General features: G+C 28.3%; 5 protein-coding genes across 11 annotated transcripts; 3 read left to right on the forward strand and 2 right to left on the reverse strand.

The window, feature by feature from the left end:
• Nucleotides 1-4735: 4735 nt before the first annotated feature.
• Sirt7 (sirtuin 7) lies at nt 4736-7696 on the reverse strand. The gene is made up of 4 exons (XM_076306275.1): nt 7598-7696; nt 7346-7443; nt 6941-7156; nt 4736-6842 (listed from the first exon to the last, which is right to left on the reverse strand). Exons 1-4 carry the CDS (start codon nt 7694-7696, stop codon nt 5681-5683), a joined length of 1575 nt encoding a protein of 524 aa, XP_076162390.1. The 3' UTR covers nt 4736-5680.
• Nucleotides 7697-8411: 715 nt separating this feature from the next.
• Nucleotides 8412-20808, reverse strand: LOC143144159 (rho GTPase-activating protein 44). 6 transcript variants are annotated; one of them, XM_076306272.1, is made up of 12 exons: nt 20184-20808; nt 19625-19778; nt 19119-19404; nt 18790-19014; nt 15835-16132; nt 15502-15741; nt 14568-15373; nt 14324-14499; nt 14025-14072; nt 13506-13940; nt 9360-10557; nt 8412-9261 (listed from the first exon to the last, which is right to left on the reverse strand). In XM_076306272.1, the coding sequence occupies exons 1-10, from the start codon at nt 20234-20236 to the stop codon at nt 13647-13649; spliced, it is 2580 nt and encodes an 859-aa protein (XP_076162387.1). In that variant the 5' UTR covers nt 20237-20808; the 3' UTR covers nt 8412-9261; nt 9360-10557; nt 13506-13646. The 6 variants fall into 6 exon arrangements, with proteins under 6 accessions (XP_076162387.1, XP_076162386.1, XP_076162384.1 ...); XM_076306271.1 differs by lacking the exon at nt 14025-14072 and having other exon boundaries at nt 8414-9261; nt 13506-14024; XM_076306269.1 differs by having other exon boundaries at nt 8416-9261; nt 13506-14072; nt 20184-20807.
• Nucleotides 8479-9651, forward strand: LOC143144161 (histone-arginine methyltransferase METTL23). 2 transcript variants are annotated; one of them, XM_076306277.1, is made up of 4 exons: nt 8479-8523; nt 8594-8816; nt 9067-9295; nt 9413-9651. In XM_076306277.1, exons 2-4 carry the CDS (start codon nt 8652-8654, stop codon nt 9649-9651), a joined length of 633 nt encoding a protein of 210 aa, XP_076162392.1. In that variant the 5' UTR covers nt 8479-8523; nt 8594-8651. The 2 variants fall into 2 exon arrangements, with proteins under 2 accessions (XP_076162392.1, XP_076162391.1); XM_076306276.1 differs by having other exon boundaries at nt 9067-9651.
• LOC143144164 (SRA stem-loop-interacting RNA-binding protein, mitochondrial-like) lies at nt 9652-9922 on the forward strand. The gene has a single exon (XM_076306279.1). It carries the CDS (start codon nt 9668-9670, stop codon nt 9920-9922), a length of 255 nt encoding a protein of 84 aa, XP_076162394.1. The 5' UTR covers nt 9652-9667.
• Nucleotides 9942-10914, forward strand: LOC143144163 (acyl-CoA-binding domain-containing protein 6). Its single transcript, XM_076306278.1, has one exon. It carries the CDS (start codon nt 9942-9944, stop codon nt 10632-10634), a length of 693 nt encoding a protein of 230 aa, XP_076162393.1. The 3' UTR covers nt 10635-10914.
• Nucleotides 20809-22502: the final 1694 nt, after the last annotated feature.

A 22502-nucleotide genomic window follows, 5' to 3' on the forward strand; every position in this document is an offset into this window, starting at 1 on the left:
TTTCACATAGATAAGTAGTGGTACTGTCAAGTTTGTATTTATTGTGTTGGTATTTACAAGTGCGAGTGACAAAGAGAATGTGCTATAGAACCCATAGTAACCAATGAGAGAATGGCTGCCAAGTAATTCAGAGAGCGGGTTAACCCGTTTAGAGTTGGTTATCTAACCTAATCTGTAACCTGGTTACTACAGGGAGAATACAGTAGCTAGTTATCGGACAGGTATGCTAACCGCTGCTTAAACCGAACTGTAATTTATAGTAAACGCGAGGGTCTGTGTATGTATGTATGTACCGAGAACGGGTTAACCCGTTCTGGGCGGGTTATAAGCGTCATCTATCTCCTTACTGGTGTGGATCTACACAGTTGCTCATGATACGTCGTCGTATTATAATATATGTACTATCGTGAAATTTATGGCAAATTACAATTTGGCAAAGTGCCGAAATTAATTGACACTGCGATAAGAAAAATTGTTATAATCTACAACATATAACTAGAAACGTGTAATTATAAAAGTAAAGATATATAATGAATATATAATGAAAGTAATATAAAATAATGAAACAAAATATATACAAAATGTATAGAAAATACACAGGCACACACACATACACAACTTAATTAGTTAAATTAATTCCTCCTTAAAATTATATCATCTAAAATGTCATAATTTAAGATCTATAATCATTTAAAATTAATTTTAGCCCCCAAAATAGTCGTTTTACGAAAACTTGTGTCGATGGAACTGCGTATACAATATTTGTAAGGTGTTTTAATCTCGGACAATCGTGTCTCTCTCAATAACCAACAATTTTAACGACCTATCGAAAAAAGTACTTCGTATTAAAAAATGAATTTTCTCCATGTAATTTATATTTATTATTCTTCTCTAGTCAAATTTTCTCAAAACCGTCATTTAAGGTAGAAGAAGAAAAATTTATAATTACCCCAGTAACATTATTACAGTTGAATATTTCGTACTTTTCTCACATATTATATCTTTTTTTTACCTTTAGACAATAAATTTGTATATCTTGTATCTAAAGAAACAGAAGCTAATAAAAATTTATTTAATAAAATTTCGTATCCCTGATTACATATTACGTTTAACAGGATTTTCCCAAAACTATTATTCTCCAATTTGTTTAAATTTAATGTACTAAATTTTCTTGGTTGCTATTTTTTATTAGTTTTAATGTTACGATTCATTTTTAGCGAGATCAAATTCTCGTAAAGTATAATTAAATTCCTTAAAGTTCTCGCTTGTATGCCTAACAAATATTTCTTTTAAACTCAATGTGCCAAATATTCTCTTGGCATCTAAAATGTATTAGATGTTAATGCATATACTATAAATGTCCTGCTAAGCCGATTTATTCCATCAATTTTTAGACAGATTAATTAATTTTTTATTTGACATTTTATTTCGTTTCTAACTTCTACTACCTTATTTATAACGATCTCTCGAATATTATTCTAATTAATTATTTTTAAGGGATCCATTGCTTATAATATAAGATGTATACAAATGTTTCATGAATTTAATTTATAACAATTTTTGTTCATAAAAAATTAATTTATTTATAATAAGTTTGTAAAAAATTGAAAGAGTGACCACAAAATTAACATTATAATGTACAATGTAGACAAACACGACACACTTTCACCAATTACAGAATCGATATGTTTACTTTTTTTAGTTCTGAAATCAAAATCGATATGTAATATCTCTCTAATCTCTGGTTTAAACTTTAAGCCTTAAGGACCATAGGTTTTATTAATTGTAATTGCTCAATGACAATTACAATTTATAATTTTAATTGTAGACAATAATAATTATATTTTGCATTTGTAACCATACTCTGGCGCAATTAGACTCGTAATTTTAACCAAACAATTACGTTTTATTAATTGTGATCGTGTTTGGTAGCAAATAACGATTACAAAATGTAATATGTAATTGTAATTTACAATTACAAATCAAATTACATTTTGCCTATCGCTGCTTTAAATGATCAAAATGTTAATTTTCGATTTCTTGCTTTTTTTTAATTGACAGTTATTTTATTATTTATTTAATTATTCTTTTGTTTTTGGACTACTCGTACAAACGTTCGTAAGAGCGTTCTCGGTTGCGCACCGCATTAAATTTCATCTTCTAATAGAATTTAAAATTTGTATGTTCCTTCTTAGATGAATCTTCGTAGCACTGTTACCAATAGATTGGTGAGGTTTTCCTAATGAACATGAGTCCAAATATAACTCAATTCGGATTATTCGTAATTATTTATAAAATGAAACACTTTTGAATTTTGCAAGTACACATACCTTCAAATAAGGTCATGTTCGGACTCATTTTTATAATCCATTGATAATACTCTTATATATGTAGATGTAATAAAAAATATGCAAAATAATATATTGCATTAGTGGTTGCCACAGTGATTCGCGTACGGCATTGCTTTGATGTTTCGATTACTCGCTCGTTGTTACCCACTCACTGTCCTCTTCGATTGGTCTGTTTGAGTTCAAGCAATTCTGAGAACAAATTCGCGATCAACCTCAAATTCAAGACAGCTGGTGGACCCGAATTTTCGCCTTGAAACCGGGGACAAGTTACAGCGTTACAAAAACACATATTTCATATTTTCATGATTCAAATGTGATTTATATGCTGTAAATTGCTAAATATTGTACGTACACCATCTTATATCCAATAATTGATTATTGTTCAATTATTGGACAGAATTCTCTTTTGCAAAGTGCTACGACGTACATATCTAACAATACAGCTTTCGGCATTACCCCTTTGTAGTCGAGTCTGCACTGTCACGTACGATATTTGTTATGTTAACAAGATATATTAACATATTTTCGTTATTTATTATGCAATTCAATGTATTACGTATTAAATTATTACAATTTTATATTGGACGAAGACGATACACTTTTTAATCCTCCTCCGAGGAACATTGGGTCAGTTTTGACCCAATATCTGGACTGTATCAGTCGCATCTTACATTTACTATAGTAGTCATATTTCGAACTACAACATTTCCTTCTCCCTACACTTTAGAACGATAGAACTATTGTTTTTCATCTCGGAAGAAATGCATTCTTTGGCAGTTTCTAACAGCGATCAAGAGAAACAAATTGTATGATTTTACAAATGTGATACATGTTTTCAATGTTAGTAAAACACATACAAAAATTCAAAAAGATATGTGTGTATATTGTTACAATAGAATAAATATTGTCCGTCTATATTTCACAAATATACTTCCTTCATCTTCAACCATTATACACTATAACATATTTTTCACACACGATTTTTGGGAAAAAATTTTCATTAAAAAGATGTAATTTCTTCGAAAAAAAATTGTTTTTGTAAATGTTATAATGTAAATGTGATATAAAAATCCCACCTGAAACATCCTTCCGAAATATTTAAGTACGAAAGTAATTGTACATGGATCACTTTCCACTCATCGTGGTGCGGTGTTCGGAGTGCACGTGAGTGTATCGCGAGCAGTAGTCAGAAGGTTAAAAAAATTGTGAAATACATTATAATGTTCATTTATTTCTTTGTATTCTTTTTCATTAATTGAAATGTGAAGTGTAAGAGAAATTAATTTTCATAATAAAATAAACATAAATCACTTAAAAAACTCCACACAATATTAAATGTGTTTTATGAAAAATAGATTAAGATTATATCCCCCCCAAAAAAAGGAGAAAATTATTTGGTTTAGAAGGACGATAATTGGCAAATTATTTTTTTTAATATCATATTTTTCGAAATTTGGAAGCCATCCACATTTTGTTTAAATAAGACCACATATTTTTTGTATGTGGTGGCTGATTTCGATGTATTCGACCAGTAGCAATATGATTTTCAAATGATCTTGGATACGACAATTTGTATTGTTAAAAGGTGACGGTTTTAGATAGACATTTTGGAAACTACTGATAGCCATTTAGAAATTTGAAGATCATGTTATTGTAGATCATTAAATTCGTCTCAATATTAACTAAAACATTATACACAAAAATATATATATATACATGTACATATGTATTTGCATAAAAAAAAATACGACTCTCAAATCTCCGAAAATATGACCATAAAATAAGTAAGCCGCCAATCATAACTACTGGCTCTTCTACCGAAACCATTTATGCCTCATATATTTTTCATATTATAAAAAAAAAACGAAATTTTTGGAGTGACAATGTTAGGAGCTTCACCCTGTATATTAACAAAGATATTGTTAATATACTTGATCTGATTATTAAATCATGCTCAATTTTTAAACAAACGATTTACATGCAATAATTACCTATTTATATAAAGTTACCAGAAAAAATCTAAAATAAAAACAGTTATACTGCTAAAATTATAAATAAAACCTATCATAAAATAGAAAATGATAATTATCATATCCCATTATATCTCATTATAGCGTAAATTTATTCATTCGTATAAATAAAACATATAAATAAAAATAACAATTTATGAAGACTAAAATAATATTAATACCTGATATATTAATACTTTTAGAATTTATCATTTTATGTTCAGAATTTTATTAACATTAATATCAAATGTAATCGAATTAATGTTCTGAGCAAACATTTATTTATATAATGATTATGCTTCTTTAATAACTATTAAAATTAATAAATTATACTACCTTTGATCTACAAAGCTAGCATATAATATCCGCAAGCCAACTAAAACGTTTAATCAAATTTTAAAGAGAAAGTTAAAAAAAAAAGCTTAGAAAAATGTATCTCTATATGATATCAAAGATACACAAGTTTTTTCTTGGTATGTCTAAAATGATTTAATGATGTAATAAATCAAGCACAAAAATAGAAATTAACTTTTATATGAAATTCTTTTCATTTTATTCTATCTTTTGACCACCACACAATAATGACTAATATAACCTCAGTTTGAGATCTGTTATAAACAGTCTACTAATGTTCATGGAATTAATCTTGTTATATGTTTACGTCATATTTACAAAACTGGAATGACAAATTAATACAGTGAAAAATGTAGGAAGATTCATGCATGCAATACTTACAAAATCAATTTTCTTTTTAAAAAAATTATGATACATTCAACTATACAAATATAAAGCAACTAATAAAAAAAAAAAAAACAAAATGTATTTGAAAATTATCACTTTGGTCGCTAGGAATTTATCGTGATCTGCACAACACTCATCTGCTTAAATAAAACCTTATAATTAAAAATCACAACATAATTGACTTATACAATAGCAATAACTTGAATCAACTAATTGAATCAAGCATATTTCACAAAAAATCAATAATAGTGAAATTTACAAATAGAGAATTTAAAAATCAGACTTATTAGATATAAATATCCATCAAATTAATCAGCTTACTATAAAATTTAAGTTTTGGAAGTTTCATTGATAAGAATAGACTGCCTATACCTTAAACCTTAAGAACTATTGTCATAATTTAATTTGATTATTCAAATTTTGGATATTGGAATTAAGTCGCTATACATTCGTAAATTGTGTACACAGATTTCATCATGATATGGAGGCATTTACGTACAATATTATATACTATATGTTATACATTCACATAATAACAGAGAAAGGGAAAGTCATATACCATGTCAAAGAGAGTAAATGCTACCGCTTCTTCTTCATGCCTTTGCGATATCCTTTGCCAAACCATCCAGGATTTTTAGGAGGTGCCATTGGAGAATCGGCATGAATTACTAATGTCTTTGTCTCTTTCATCTGTTTGCTTTCAGATCCTATTAAGGAAATGTCTGTGTCTCGATGATAATAAAGGCAAGTGAGTGAACCTTCATTTTCCATGCAAAAAGTACAAGCTGGTTTAGGTTTCGGCATGTCCATGGTCATATTTGGTATTTGTATAAATGGATAATAGAAAAGTGGTGTTAATTGAGGACACATGTACATTGGTGGAAATGGCAAACCCATGGACAAGAATGGTAATGCAGTAAAAAATGGCGCTGGGTAAGCGGACATTGATTCAGTTATTTTTTTGGGTGAGATGCAATCTTCTTTCTCTTTTGTTTGGGGTGCAATATCTTCATGAAAACTATCATTGATTTTACTTAACTCCTTGTGAGCAATATTACATGGCTCTTCTAAGCAAGGTTGACTTGTTGTATACTGTTCATTATTCTTAAGCTGCACAGCATGAAAAAATATTGGATCCTTAGCACGATTATATTGTGGTATTTCCAACCCGAGGTGAGCCATAACTCTTTTCATAACTTCGTCACATTTCCCATTTACTTTTAAGACTGCATTCTCATCTTTTGGAGTCCACTGCAAATTTACAATATATAATGATGGACGTTTATGAATCGGCCTGTCCATTTGCCACAACCATGGATATTTCTTCAAAACTTTTAGACTAGAACCCAAACACAATATAACATCTGCCTGTTTTGCTGCCCTTGTTGCGCCATTCCAATTAATTGGCCATGGAAGATTGCCTCTTTCGCCAAAATGAACAATTGAATCTTGCAAGACAGAGTTACATCTGTGACATAATCTACCAGTACCATGAGAATATCGAGCTGTTTTTTCTGTAACATCAAATAATCTCCAATATTCTCTAAATGGTTTACACGCTCTACAAACTTCCACATACATATTCCCATGAACTTCTGACAAAAATGTGCGAGGTATTCCACTGCGTAAATGAAGTCCATCACAATTCTGAGAAACTACATGTTTTAAAACTCGTGCTTTATATAAAGCATAAAGAGCCATATGCGTCATTGTTGGTTCTGCTTGACTTAGATCATGATTTCTAGAAGTATATAACAAATAAATTTAAATATCTATCATAATTAAGACAATAATAACCATAAGTAAGTTATTCATAATTATAAACAATTATCATATTACCCAATATCTTTTCCTTGTTGTAAACGAGTCCAAACACCATTTGTTCCTCTATAATCTGGGATAGAAGCAGCTGTACTGATGCCTGCACCAGTATAAACAGCGAGCGATGTTGCTCTACTAATTGCTGCGGCTAATCGCATACACTTTTCTTCTAAAATTTCTGCTGCATCTTCAACTTCTTCCAATCTTGCTTTCACCCTGTGTCTTTTCTCTTGTCTGACAAATCAATTAATAAAATTTTTGTCATAATACTACTTAATAAGGAATTTATTGCTAAAACCTATATCCAAAATTTGTAATAATTATTAAAGTTAGTAATCAACACTTTGTATTATAATAATAATAGCTTAAAATAAATTGATATGCTCATAAATGTACAATCAATGGTTTTCAAAATGGCTATACCTTAAATTAACCTCTTTCACTACGTCACTACAGGAAAGAAGAATCCCCGTTTCCTCTGGTGTTCTGTCGATTTCAGATTTTTGTAAAATCGCTGCTACCTAGAAAGAAAACAAACAATGTAGTGTGCTCATAGAAGTTGTTTACAACATATCAATTTCAAGAACAACGCCGGGAAATATACACAAATTTTGAATACGGATTGTCGTCAAATAGTTACAACTAATTAGTAGATACTAAAAATTACGTACGTACTTTTTTAAAAGTTGCTACTCGCTCATCTTTAACTTTAAAAGCTTTGAGAGCAGCAGAACGCCTTCTTGATAGGAACTTCTCGTTACCAGCCTCCTCCATGTTTAATCAAGACGACTAACACACAGTAACGTATAAGTGTCACTAACCGATAGAAATGTCACAATAATGTTGTACTTTATTAGATATTCTATGAATCATAAATAAAAGTACATACAAAATATTTTAAGTAATCATTAAAACTTTTTTCAGATTAAATATAAACTTGTAAAAATATAAATATTATCACTTTTAAATTTAAACTACTTCTAAGCACAATATAATACTATAAAAGCAATAGGTAATAATTATTTCTACATTATTCATTTTTCATTTTTATTGAATATATTTAAATCATTTTGTTTACATTTATTACTGATATTAAGATTAACTGGAAATAAAATAGTAGCAATAATTTTAAGAATTTAGAATACAATTTTAACGTTAAAGATTAAATATTTTTTTGTGAATTAATGTTATAGTTATATAATTTTAATTAATTATTTATTTACCAAAAATACAAGTGCGTATAGTTATAAGTATTTTTTTTATAGTAAATTGGAAATTAAAATTATACAATTAAAATATTTTATTTTTAATTATTTAACGTGAAGAATAAATAATAATTAAATCACATAAAATAAAATAATTTTATCGTTCTCTTATTAGATACAAAAACAGTTCCATATTAAAAATAGAAATCATAAAATATAGAAAAATTAATCAAAAAGTATTATAATATAGTCATAGTAATAATGATGCGTATATTTCAAATACATATGTAGTAAAATATTTCGGGAATTCGTTCCCGCCATTTAGAAATTTAAATATTGTCTATATGTTTGCATTTTCTATTGTGGTGTGTATCGACGACAACTCTGGGCAAAATAGTGATTATATTTTCTTCTTAAATTTAATTTGTTAACGATGAAAATTTTAAGTTTATGGTTTCTATTTCAGACTTGATAATTCAGGTCGGAGTGGAAAAGTATTAGTCCAAATGATTTGAAAATTAGTCATGCCAGGTTTAGAAGAAAGTATTTCACACGATACCAGTCCACCCATAGAAAGCCTAATGTCCGATGGTATTGTCTCCGAGCAAGTGAAAAAATTTTTGTTCACCTCTCGTAAAACTCAGGATAACGTGCAGTGTAACGACACCTTAGAGATTTATATTCCGGAGGTAATATAAATTTTATTTGTATTTTATATTAACGGATAAAGAATGGTCAATTCTACTTTGCATATATGCTACCAGTATTACGTGATGTTTGGTTATGTATTTTTTCGAAACACTTTTTACATTTTTCAAATAAAAAAAACAAAAGAAAAATTAATATTTCCCAATTGAGTTTCCTTCGCAACGAAAGTTTTAATTTCCTAACCAATAAAATAGATATTAATTCTTTTTAACAATGCATTTTTTATTACAGTTACTTCAGGCTAGTTATAGTTTTTATACTTGGCCTTCTGCACCTGTATTAGCTTGGTTTCTTTGGGAACACAAAGAAGAACTTATTGGAAAGAGAGTTCTAGAACTTGGATCAGGCACAGCTCTTCCTGGAATTTTAGCTAGTAAATGTGGTGCTATTGTGACTTTAAGCGATTCTGCTAGTCTTCCTAGAAGTCTGCAACATATAAGAAGAAGTTGTGAATTAAATGGTATTCTGTCTCAAGTTCAAATTGTTGGTATTACATGGGGATTATTTTTGTCTAGTTTATTTACCATTGGACCATTAGATTTAATTCTTGGATCTGATTGTTTTTATGAACCAGCAGTTTTTGAGGACATAGTTGTTACAATAGCTTTTTTATTGGAAAGGAATCCAAATGCAAAATTTCTTTGTACCTATCAGGAACGAAGCGCAGATTGGTCTATAGAACATCTGTTAAATAAATGGAATCTTACTTGTACTCATATATCACTGGCTGAACTTGGTACAGATTCTGACATAAATATATATGATTTAATGCAAGATCATACTATTCATTTATTAAGTATACAACGTGCAACTTGAGTAGTTTTAAATAGTCATGGTTCGATATTTAATTAATGTACGTAATATTCCTTGGACTGTTTCTCACTCTGATTTTAAAAAGTACTTTTTACAATTTGGCAGTGTGTTAAGAGCAAGAATTATATTTGATGAAAATGGTTTTGCTGCAGGACAAGGAACTGTAGAATTTTCTGATGAATTAACATTGAACAATGTACTTCATAGCAAACATACTTTGCAAGGACAGACATTAATTATTGCAAAAGTTAATTTTAAAATTTATAAACAATAAGACAAAAGAAACCTTCAAAATGTGTCTCGAAGAAACATTCAATAAAGCTGCAAGTTATTTACAAACATTAGCATCAGAATTAAGTTCCAACGAACTCCTCAGATTCTATGCTTTATACAAACAGGCTACGGTTGGACCTTGTAAAATACCAAAGCCTAATTGGTATCAAGTCCAAGCTGGACAAAAGTGGGAAGCCTGGAAAAATCTTAATGACATGAGTTGTGATGCTGCTATGAATAATTATATACAAGAATTAACCAACATAAATCCTACTTGGGAAGAAGATGCAAAATCTGAACCACATAGTTGGGTTACTATTAGTCGTTTAATAAAAATGGAAGAAGAAATAAGTGATATAGACAAAACTTTTCTGGATTGGATAAAAGAAGGACATGAACAAAAAGTGCAAGAACTATTGGACAAAGAACCAAGCCTTATAAATTTAATGGACACAGACGGTTTGTTACCAATACATTGGGCTGCAGATCGAGGTAATTTGAAGATCGTAGAACTTTTAATTAAGAAAGGAGCAAATGTAAATTCACAAGATGGTGATGGCCAAACACCATTGCATTATGCAGCATCATGTGGGTATCTTGATATTGTAAGGTATTTGTTTTCTATTGGAGCTCTGCCTATAAAAGATAATAATGGTATGAAACCCAAAGATGTTGCTGATGTCAGTATATTAACATATTTAAACAGAATGTAATAATACTAGTTAAATTTATTCATGTATTCTAATAAATTGAATTGACAATTTTTTCATGGTAATTATAATAATTTTTTAATGAAACTTCATTGTTTCCATAAATTCTTTATTTATGTACAAATAGATTTTCTAACAGTTTTCATTACATTCACAGCCTAAGCACTCCTTAGGTAAATGCGCAACTTGTTATAAAGTTAATTTAAAAATTTTTACATATCAAATATTTTCAAATTAACAAATGCAAAATGTAAAATATCTGTAATCTTCTTCATAATAGCAAAAAATATTTACGACTGTATTTAGGTTTTTTTCAAAAATAAAACAAAATAATAAATACTTTTTGTATTTGTTATTTGCTTATTATAAGAAACTACTTATAAATGTATGATGGCTGAGACAAATCGTACTGTATAAAGGGAAATCATAATAAAAGATTTGTTTTTGATGTTTTTTAATGCTTAGCCAGTTTAGATGATTGGTGACGTAAATACTATTTAATAAATTTGTTCAATGAATATTTTAATAAAATAAAGAAAATATATTTTCCAAACAATTCTGTAACAGTTATAGAAATGTTAGATCAGAAACTGTAGATTATTTATGATAATTAAGAAATAATTTAAGATAACAGCTTTTAATAATTTAATATTATTTTCTAATTTGATTTTCAAGCATGTAGTGCATCTGAAGCTTTAAGAAAAGTATCTAAACAAAACGTAACTTTTATAAGTAACCTATAATAACAAGTAAAAAATATCACTTTTTACATAGCTATTTGTTTTTTTTATGAAAAATCAAATTTTTTGTTGCTTAATAAAATTTACTTCTATCAAAATTCATGGAAATAATTGATTGTTTAGGAATTTGTTTTCAATTTACTAATACATAATATTCTAATTGATATTTTTAAACAAGCTTTGTTTTGTTTTTGTTTAAATTTTCAATTTATATCACCAAGCAACTAGTCATAAAGATCTATGTATTTAAGTTAAGTGACATTTCCCTTAACGGTATAATTTATTCGGATTGTTTATATATATAACAATTTCATTGTACACCGAGGAGCATAAAAATACCGTGATGTCACACCACGACACTTGTACTTCCCTACATATATAGAAAAAATAAAAGATTTGTAATATAAACAAGGATATAAATTTTTTCTTTATATAAAATTTCTGTTATGCAAATCTAGTATCTTCATTTTAACACATTATTTGCCATTTATAATATATTCAAACGAAGTGCAATTAAGAAATTTAATTTTTTAGAAATTCTTTTCATTAAAATTGTTGCAATTGATTTAATACAGTAAGTAATAATATGATTGCTAAATAATTATATTACTTTCATAAGCATGTTTTAATTGATACAGGATTGTTTAGTAATTCTTTTAAAATGAGAATCAAATTTACATAGGTGGTCAATAATGTGTTGTTTGCATAAAAATGTGAAATTACTGCATTTGGTTTACTTTTTGTACAAAGTATATCCTTGATGTTTTTGAGTGCTGATAATTATTTAAAACAAAAACGAATCAGACACATGTTTATTCTACATTCTTTTAATGGAAGAATGTTGTTACTTAACAAAAATTTGTTCAGTTATCTTTGTTAAAATTATTAATTTTAATAATATTTGCAAAGTTAAACTTTTTTTCAGTTAAATACTGTACATAAAAACTGTCGGCTAAATCGTAATACCAACGTTAAAAGTGATTTCACTTGTAAAAAGTAAATTTGCAAAAACAATAATTTTGAACAATGAATTATCAAACGTTATAATCTACAATGAATTGAACATTATTCAAATCTTCTACAAAATAATTCACCTTTGTTATTTAAAAGTATTTAATTTCGAATTCAAAAAACATTAGCAATTAAGCACATTATTACAGTTAGATATTAACATTAATTGATTTTTACATTTACAGTAACAACAGAACAATTTTTTACATAAACAAAATAAAAATTAAATATAAAGACTCATATTTATTAAAAAATCTGACAAACTGCACTATGTTATTTACCATTTTCTTTATAACAAAAAAACATTTTCATGCATTTTTTTATATTTTACAATTTGGATTTTCTAGTAAAAAATTTGAAAAAATTCAGTAATATATACCTTGATAACTAAAATAACTCTGATTTGGCATAAATTATCTTTTTTTTCATAAGGTACCACATCCTCCAAAGCAAATTGAATTTGGTTTAGAAATACTTTTGAGCCCTTCATACCTTTGTATTAGTCTTGTGTACAAAATTATGTCTTTCAAATTGTGAAATCAATGTAAAAATTTATTATACATCTTTTATATATTTCTTTATAAAGAGTTATCCTTTTGTTGGTTACATTATGATTTAACTAAAATTTTGTATGTACAAATAAATTTGTACAATAAATAAATAATATGAGTGCAGTAAATTTAGTAACACGTAAAATAATTTTTATTTTATATTATTTTACGAACATACTGAAAAGTTATAACTTAAAACATATGTCAAGCTAGAGATCAAATGCCAAATTACTGTCTTATTTTTATAATACTTCTTTCATTGTTATTGTAATAGGTATAAAAATTGATAAGTTGCAAAAATATCAGAGTTAAATATGAAAATTAGATATAACTCCTAGATATTTTTAATATATAATTACAAATGCTTACAAATTTTTAATATGAAAACTTTAAGTTCATTTATTGTTTTTGCTGTTTGGTTACTATGTCAGAAATATAAAAAAAAAAACATTTTCTATACAAAATTTGAAAATGAATTTAATATCTTGTGTAATTGTGATATTAATTTGAAAATAATCCTTGAAACATTGATACTTTATCATACATTAAACTGAAAAAATTACAAAACTTACACTGTTTTGTTAGGTTCTTTGCAGTTGTTTTCCATAATGCCAAATTATCTTGTAAGAAATAGTGCCTTCATTTTTAAAAATATTAGTGATTTTTTAAAAGTTCACTTATGAATGTAATAATCACATTTTATACAGTTGATCTCAAAGATTGGTGCTTTCATGTTCCGATTTAAGTCGTGTGGTCGGTGGAGGTGGTGGCGGTGGTTGTGGCCTTGGAGGTCTTTGATGAAACCTTGGAGAAGCTGGAACGGGTTGCTGCGGTGATTTAAGAACTACTACTGTTTCAGTCTGTGTTTGAACATCAATAATATTTCCTTCCGATCTGGTTCGCACATGAGCTTTTGTTTGTTCTGGAGCATTTAGTTTTGCCGGCTTTTCTGACCGTTCACCGTACAAGGACATAGATGAAGGTCGACTACCTACACTGGGGCTTCTCTGCAAGTTCGAAGCTGTGTTGCCATTGTTGTCGCCCGATGTGCAGAACACATTGCCATTTCCACGCACTTGTATTATACTGACCTGTTGTTTGTCCACCGAATATACATGAGCTCTTTCCAAAGTTAAAGGCTACAGGTTGTTAAAAGAAAAAAAAAATTAACAATTTTGAAAACTACTGTGGATTTTCACATTTCGAATAAAAGTAATTATCAACACGTTTATTTTTCACTATATTTGTAGCTTACGTTATTGTATTTCAAAATGTAATATCCGGGCAGTGATATTTGTTGAGTCCACTGGCAGTAACTACATTTATTTTAAAGGATTATCTCACATATAAAACTGAAATTGAATAATGTGTGAAAAATTTTAATACTCACTCCTGCTTCAGTGTCTAAATTTTCATTACTGTGACGTGGATGTTGTCTGATAAGACTTGAAGGTCGAATTAATCCAACAGGCCGTTCTGGTATGGCTGGTTTACTACTTCTGTCAAGTGTACTTGTAGATATAGAATTACTGCTATCTGGCTTTCGACGTAACTCAACTGTTTCTTCTAATAAGTTAAAAGATATAAATATTCTAATACTATTTTGATTAATAAATAGCTGTGATAATGTTTACCAGTATTATGTAGTACATTGGTTATACTTCTTGGTGCAGCTACTGGTCTTCGTCTTTCCAATGTAGACGGATGTGGTTTTTCTGTGAGTATTGGCTTTGATCTATGCAAGGAAGCTTCAGAATTTTCAGTCTCTATAATTAATTTATTACATGGTGCATTTTCTATAATGTTTTTTTCAACAACAATAGAAGTATTTATTTTTTTTTCATATTTTTGCATCTCTTGATTACTCTTTTCTACTTCCATGTCTATGTTACGTAAATCATCATGTGTTTCATTAATACGTTCCGAGCAACTAAATGATGGTAATTCCATAACTGTATTTATTTCACAGTTCTGCTGTTTGATTTCGACTTCTGCATTTCCGTCTTGTTTTTCTATATTATTTTCAGGTTTAATTATTAATTCTGTATTCACTACATCATGTTTTTGAGCTTTATATGTTGCACGATTAAGAGTTGCAGATGTCAAAGGCCTAGGTGGTTTATCAGGTGTAGGCGGTGGTTTATCATCAGGTTTTCTATCATGTTTATCTGGTGTAGTACTGTTTGGTGGTGTTGGTGCTGGTTTATTTTTTCTACGGGTTGCTGGTTTAGGACTACCCTGCGGAGGACTTTCACCATGGTCACTGAGACTGCTATTAGAAATGCAACGGCGCATACCTGTGGTTTGATTTTCTAAACCATTTATAATACCGATCTCTAAATCACGATCAAAATCTATTTCACCAGGAAAAAACCAATTTGCATATGTAATCAACTGATCCACTATAAGACTAGAATTATTAGCTGTGCTCATGTTCATTCTAAAACAATAACAAATATTATATAAATAGAGAATTATCATATAAATTGTTAAATTGTACAGAATAACAAATTTTGTTCCCCAAATTAAATTCTTTTGTAATTATTATTAAAAAAAAAATATTCTTACACCATTGTATTTACATCCTCCTGTGGACTCCATATTAAATTAGGTGCAATAACAATTGCAATATTTTGTGGTGACATTTTATTTATATCTTGATTTTTAGTGAGTACAGCCAAAAATTTGATTAGGAACCGTAAATTTTCTAAGTTTGCATTAGGCAATTTATGTAACACTTCCCAAAGAGCTCTCAATCTTGTTTCATTATGTGTTATCTTTGCTGCTGCCATCCATTCAGAATACAATCTTTATAATAATATATATATATATACACACATATAAAGCTTTATATCCCTCCATTGTATTGATAATAACAGAACATGTTAAGCTTATACTCACTTGTATGTTAGAAGAGGCTCGGGAAGCTCTCGTAAATAAGATTTTAGTGCACCAGCAATTACATGTGGATCCTTATATTCCAGAGCAGTTGGCAATGTAAGGCAACAAGCATCTAGACTCAACTTAATTCGTCGTGATTTTGATGCAGCACCAGCTATTCTAAAAAGACCCTCTTCCTCCATACCTAATCGCAATAAAGCAGATACACATAATTGGATAGGTAATGCTATCTTCCTATTAGTCACTCTGAGATGTTCTTCAAGTGGATAACCATAAACTGGTTTCATTTCATTATCATCTGCAATTATAAAATGAACTTAATTACATAAATTATAAAAATTATTTTTATAGATATATTATTTATAAAATTTTGATATCATTAACAAAGTTTTACATGAACATATTACATTTAAATAGTTTTAATCTACAATATAATTTGTAATTAAATACACAATAACAAATCAATTTAATCACTTTGAATAACCAATACTGGAAAATCTTTTATTAGAATTACATATAGAAATATGTATAAAATTAAAAACAAAGTTTAGCAATTTGTAATACTGTTTTTCTGGATGATTTTTTTTCTTTGTAACTAGGTATTTATTTATATGACTTTTACAAATAATGTTTATAATACCGATATAACCATTTTTTTATCTTTTGTATAATTTTTAAATAACTTTTTATTAGTATATATTTATGAAAACAGAAAATATTTGTAAAAATTAATTTTAATATCAAAACAATGAAAAATATACATACAAATCATGTTCTTAAATATCTCATATTTTAATTATAGTTAGATTTAATTTCAAAGTATGTTTTCACTCATGAACTTTTAAATAGGCAGATTTATAGATGTTTAAAAAACTGATCCGCAATTGAGAGAAGCAACATTTGCAACTTATTCTTGAAAAATTTACTTAATTTCTAGGGTCAATGTTATTCAGTATGTAGAATTTATCCATAAGATTTAAATAACAATTTTGAAGCATGTATACACAAATACAAACATTTATATATTAACTTTTGTTCAGACTATTATAAATATAATACATTGTTCCAATGTTTTTATAATATAAAAAATTTATTTTTTTATAATATAAGATATTTAATCATATTAAAGTTTTTAATATGATTTTGCTTATAAAATTTAGTTGTTACATTGGTCACAGATTGGCATTGATTAATTTGCAGTAAGTAATTAATGGCAATTCTTGAGCTGTGCATTGATTTTCTTTTGAAAAATATCCACAATATAAAATTTTCTAACATAGATTGATTATTAAATTTCATTATTGATTAAGCGAATCTGGATCATTTAATCCACAACTATCATATTGGTAAGGTTAAAATAAAATCAATGCAGATATGAAAGAGCACATATTAAGAACAGCAAATGAAATTCACAGGTTAGTGTAAAAAGAATTGCATACATTGAAGATGTTGACACTATTATTTGTGCCTCAAACAATGGTTTGATCATACATACACATTCACATCATCCACTCATACATTCAGTAATTGTATCCCAATAACAGTGTTTGAACATGATCCATACAGAGACATAGAATATCTGAGTCAACTCTACTATGATTTACATACAGAGTATAAAACTGTCAATATGTTACTGTTTTTCGTATTTTTTAAATGCTTAATGAACAGTCACGTCTAAAGATTGTAAGGGTTCACTCCTCTAAAATATTATTCATGTTATGCTTTGAGGATAATTTCTCAAAAAGGGCAGTATAGACACACAATTTATAGTAAACATTGTTTTTACTAATGAAGCAACATTAACACACTATTTCCTGGCAGTATTTTAATCAATTCACCATGTAAAGTAAGTTTCAAGTGCATATTTTATGATCATAGTTTATCACCTGACTCTAATTCCACAAATCGCCATGTAACTAATACCTAGTACCTAGTACCTCGTATCTAGTATCTAGTACCTAGTACCTAGTAGCTAGAACCTAGAACCTAGTAGCTAGTAGCTAGTAGCTAGAACCTAGAACCTACAACCTACAACCTACAACTACAACCTACAACCTACAACCTACAACCTAGTACCTGCTACCTGCTACCTAGTACCTAGTACCTAGTACCTAGTACCTACAACCTACTACATGTCTCACAATGAGTGGTACCTAATTTATACTGTACAACGCGTTTTAAGCATCTCCTGCAAACAACGTGTTAATAAGAGACTTAGAACTTTGAACAATATACACATTTGTGTCTATTAAAATCTACACTTTTGGTTATTTTATCTAATTGATTGACAGATGAAAAATAACTATTTACTGTTTAACAAGGAAAATATCTCTCAATCAACAATATGTGTTCTGTTAATGATGTTCTTTATGCATGATAGTACTTCACCAAATTTTTATCCATATTATCAGACAACAATTAAATAATATATTTTACAAAATGAGAAGATTCAGTTAATTGGTTTCCAAATCTTGTTTTTTATTGTTGTTGTAATAACATTTAAAGAGTTTAATGTATTCATTGCTAATTTACAAGACCTACAATAACTATACAATTTTTGAAGATTTTGGTATTTTTCTATGATGAAAAGCTAAAGTCTACCTTGAAGTAAAAAGGAATTGCATAGAATTTTATCTTACAGATAATATAGAAAACCAATAATATTTCAATATTTAGCATTACTACATATATTTAATACAACTTTCTTGTTTATTTAAATTAATGTTATAAGCATTAAAAATTTGTAGCCCTTTTTTAAAAGCATCGTATATACTTCTACAAAACTGACTTCACATTGAAATATTTCAACTAAATAATTAGAAAAATTATAATTTCTAAAATGTATGTTTCAAAATTATTTGATTTTTTCTTATATTTAAAATGATTAGTTCAACTTTCATACATTAAGCATCAGTAAAGTTAAATCTAGTACAAAGAAAATTTTTAAATACTTACTAATGTAACTTTCTAATCCAGGAATAAGTTCTTCAAGACAATGTAATGCACTTTCATGATAGGCTCTTTGAAGTTTTACATATTGAATAATAATGTGTGCCAACTCAGTTTCTCGTGACATAAGTTGAAACATTTCTGCAGCTAATTGATCTCTACATTGTTCAACTTTACCTTCAGCTTCCTCCAATTCTTCTCTTAAATTATCTACTTTTGTTGCACCTGCACCTTTTAAATGCAATTTTAATTAACCTTATAATATTATTTAGAAAACATTAACATAATTCTTTGAATATACAATTTATATATGTAATATTAAATATTTTTATTACTGGCACTATGTTTGCTGGCTTGTTGATATCGTGTTCTTACGCTATCCATGTCCAAGATTAACCGAGCTAAATTCCTTTTGTGCTTTAATATATTTGGTACATCTGTATCTAAAATATGTTGAAGGGGACTTGCTACATATTGTTCAACTTTTGCTTCATGTTCAATTGTTTCATTTGCTAAATGAATTTGTGCACGTCCACATTCTAACAGCGTAAAACTCATAAGACCATCTTCAAGAGCATTATCTAACATTGTTTGCCCTAATATATATTCTGGACATTTTTTCTAAAAAAAAAGTACATGTTGCAAAAACAATATAAAGAAGGCAGAAAAACATTTAAATGTTGAAATATTGAAATATTAAAAAATTATTAAATATTTGAATAAAATTTTAAAGAATTAAATTTGTATTGAACATAGTAAATTTGATACTCATAAATTATACAAGTTATAACACAAAGTTGTTATAAACATGTTTAACACAAATTTTTATTATTGTATATACCAGCCGCTTTTCTTTAAATGCAACATCCTGTGCCACAGCTTGATTTGGTGGATTAGCAAGCCTCTTGCTTAATCCAATAAGAGCCATCCTAATTTGCTCGACATGCTTGTCTGCAGCCTGTAAATCGTCTGTGAGCACTTCTGTTTTACCAGCTCTAAAGAAAAAGTTTTATTATTCACTAAAGTTTTACATATAAGTTATTGAAATTAAAATGACATTCAAAGCTGTGCAAAGCCAATCCATTTTAAGATTGTCTGAATCATAAGTTATTTTGGTATACCATTTTGCTTTTATTGGATATGTATTGTTAAAACTCTTCCACTTACAATTTTAAGACAATATAATACACGTTACTCTTTATTATTTCTTTATTACATGATAAGGCATGAAGTTGCTTATTCAATTTGTTTATTTATTTTACATATTATTTGTAAAGGACTCTATTCTTTTTAGATATTTTAATTTTGAAGAAAATACAGGAATCCATGACTTAACATAAAGTAAATAGAATAAAGACTATAGATTTTGAAGATATTTGGATAAAATTGTATGTAATTACCTAGAAAATGTTTGATCGGCGAGCTGTTTAACTCTGAAGAATTGTTTCTTCATGATTGATAAGCATCTAACGCTTATTATGTAAATAAAATTATATTTTAATTTAGTAAATAGCTCATACAAATACTTGTTACTTGTTTACTTTACTGTTCACAAGTATGCATTTTTAACACGATCATACGCACTAAAAATACACAGACTTGACAGAAAAAGAAGAGGTGATTCTTCGTGTCGCTCCAAAGACGACAATTCGTCATAATGTTTGTACAATGATCTCACACCCTCTATGAACGGGTACTATGTCCTGAACCGGTCTATCCTTGCGTAATACCAATGAGTTTCCACTCTCAAAGAACTTTTCAAGATTATGCACTAAGTATTCGAGTTTATAAACGTGTCAAAACCTCACAAATTTTAATCACGGCATTTCACATCCTTGGTCACCGTTGGTCATTCAGCATATACAAAAAACCGAGTAAACATTTTTACACCTCGCATTCTTTTTCACAATTGTAGTCTTCCATAAGTTCTCTGTATTTAGTAGCCTTCGGATTTTTATCAAGGTATTCGATAACGGGACAATCAACGAGATTTTTTTACTGGTCACTTTCAGCCATTTTCGTTTCTCTACGAGATTCGTTTTAGAACGAATAATTGTTTTGAGAGCGGGAAACTTAAAAGTAATACTGTAAAATTAACAATAAAAATGACGTTAAGTGAAATAATTGAAAAAATAAATTAAGTTATTTATACTTTATCATTGTTATATTAATCAACATTGCAAATATAATTTAAATAAATAGTACTCAGGCAATGAGTACTATACTATAAGATTTGAAATGGTTTTTCAATTAAAAGTTCTTTGTATGACAAGTAATTAAGATTTTGTTGTTGAACAAACAATCCTTTTATTAATTGATGAAATATAAAATTAAAAGAAAAACTTTGTCTGTAGAAATTTTTTGATTCTATTGACTGTTAATCGAAAAAAGGTAGGTAAAGAAAAATTGTTATAAAAATTTTAAAAATTACTTACAATCGTGATGTGATATGAACAAACGTTCACACGATGCGTGTGATTCCGAATAATGAAACGAATAGCGAAATATTAAATTTAGAATTATTCTTAGATTATTCGATGAACTTATATACTATTATTTTACATTACTAAAAATAATGTAATTAATGATATATTAGAGTTACTGAAGAGAACCTGAAATAAAGCTTGAAAGTTTTAATTACTGATCAATTGATAAAAATAGTGTTTGTTTTACAACTAAGGAGAATTTTTATTTTTTACTTAAGGGCAAAAAATCAACATTTATTTCATATTTAAATAGAGCGCCAAAGGTCGGATACCGACAACAGAGTGTTAAGTCTTACTGGGTATGTCGACTAAGCTATATATTTATGCAGTGGTTTCCAACATACATATATGGAAAGCTCACTTCGAGAAAATCGCATGGTACCACTTTCTACCTGATAACCAGATTGGAAACCTTAAAAAATTGAAACACCTCTAAATTCCACTAAAAAAAAACTAAATTAATTTCGAAATTTCTTCTACGATTTTAATCACAAAAAGAAAAACTATTGTCGCCATATTGTTTCTCCTCGAAACCATACAACTTTTCTAAATAACACTTACTATTATTTAAAATAGCGGAAGTATTGGGTGGTCTGCCTCAAGTAGGATGTTGGCAATCATTACACTGATGCCAGCATAGTGGTCAGATTGCGCATTCCGACTTACAAAGCGCCATATTGGATTTCCCCTACCACTACATACTAATGTAAGAACCGCGTGTTCGTGAGTACAGTGCTTCGGGCAGCTCCAGGAAGTTAAGAAAAAAGGAGTGTGAGACTTTCTCTGTCAGTCTTCAAAGATCTGAGCTTTTGAAGTTCAATAGGCAGACGATTTCACTGACTGATTATTATTTATGTTTGGAGACACAACATTACTCACGATATAACGTAGGAAAATATTGTAATAAAAAAAAATATTAAAAAATATTTTTAATATATTTTATGCTCGGTTTCGCTCAAAAAGCACTTGTCTTGTTCATAAACTATAAAATTTGTCCTACTCTTGATAGTTGAGTAAGTGATTGACGTTTTATAATTCGATTTGTAAAGATTAAAGTTTTTAATAAAATATTAATTTTAATATGATTAGGATTTGTTAGTTACGTCTTCTTACACATACGTACTATGTCATATATATGTACATATGGTCTCATATCACACACAAAATTTCAAGAAATGCAGGTATTGTTTAAATAACTATTTCTTTGTTAAAAAATATCTTTTCATAATAAGA

This window comes from Ptiloglossa arizonensis, chromosome 3 (assembly GCF_051014685.1).
Source record: "Ptiloglossa arizonensis isolate GNS036 chromosome 3, iyPtiAriz1_principal, whole genome shotgun sequence".
Classification (NCBI taxonomy): Eukaryota; Metazoa; Arthropoda; class Insecta; order Hymenoptera; family Colletidae; genus Ptiloglossa; species Ptiloglossa arizonensis.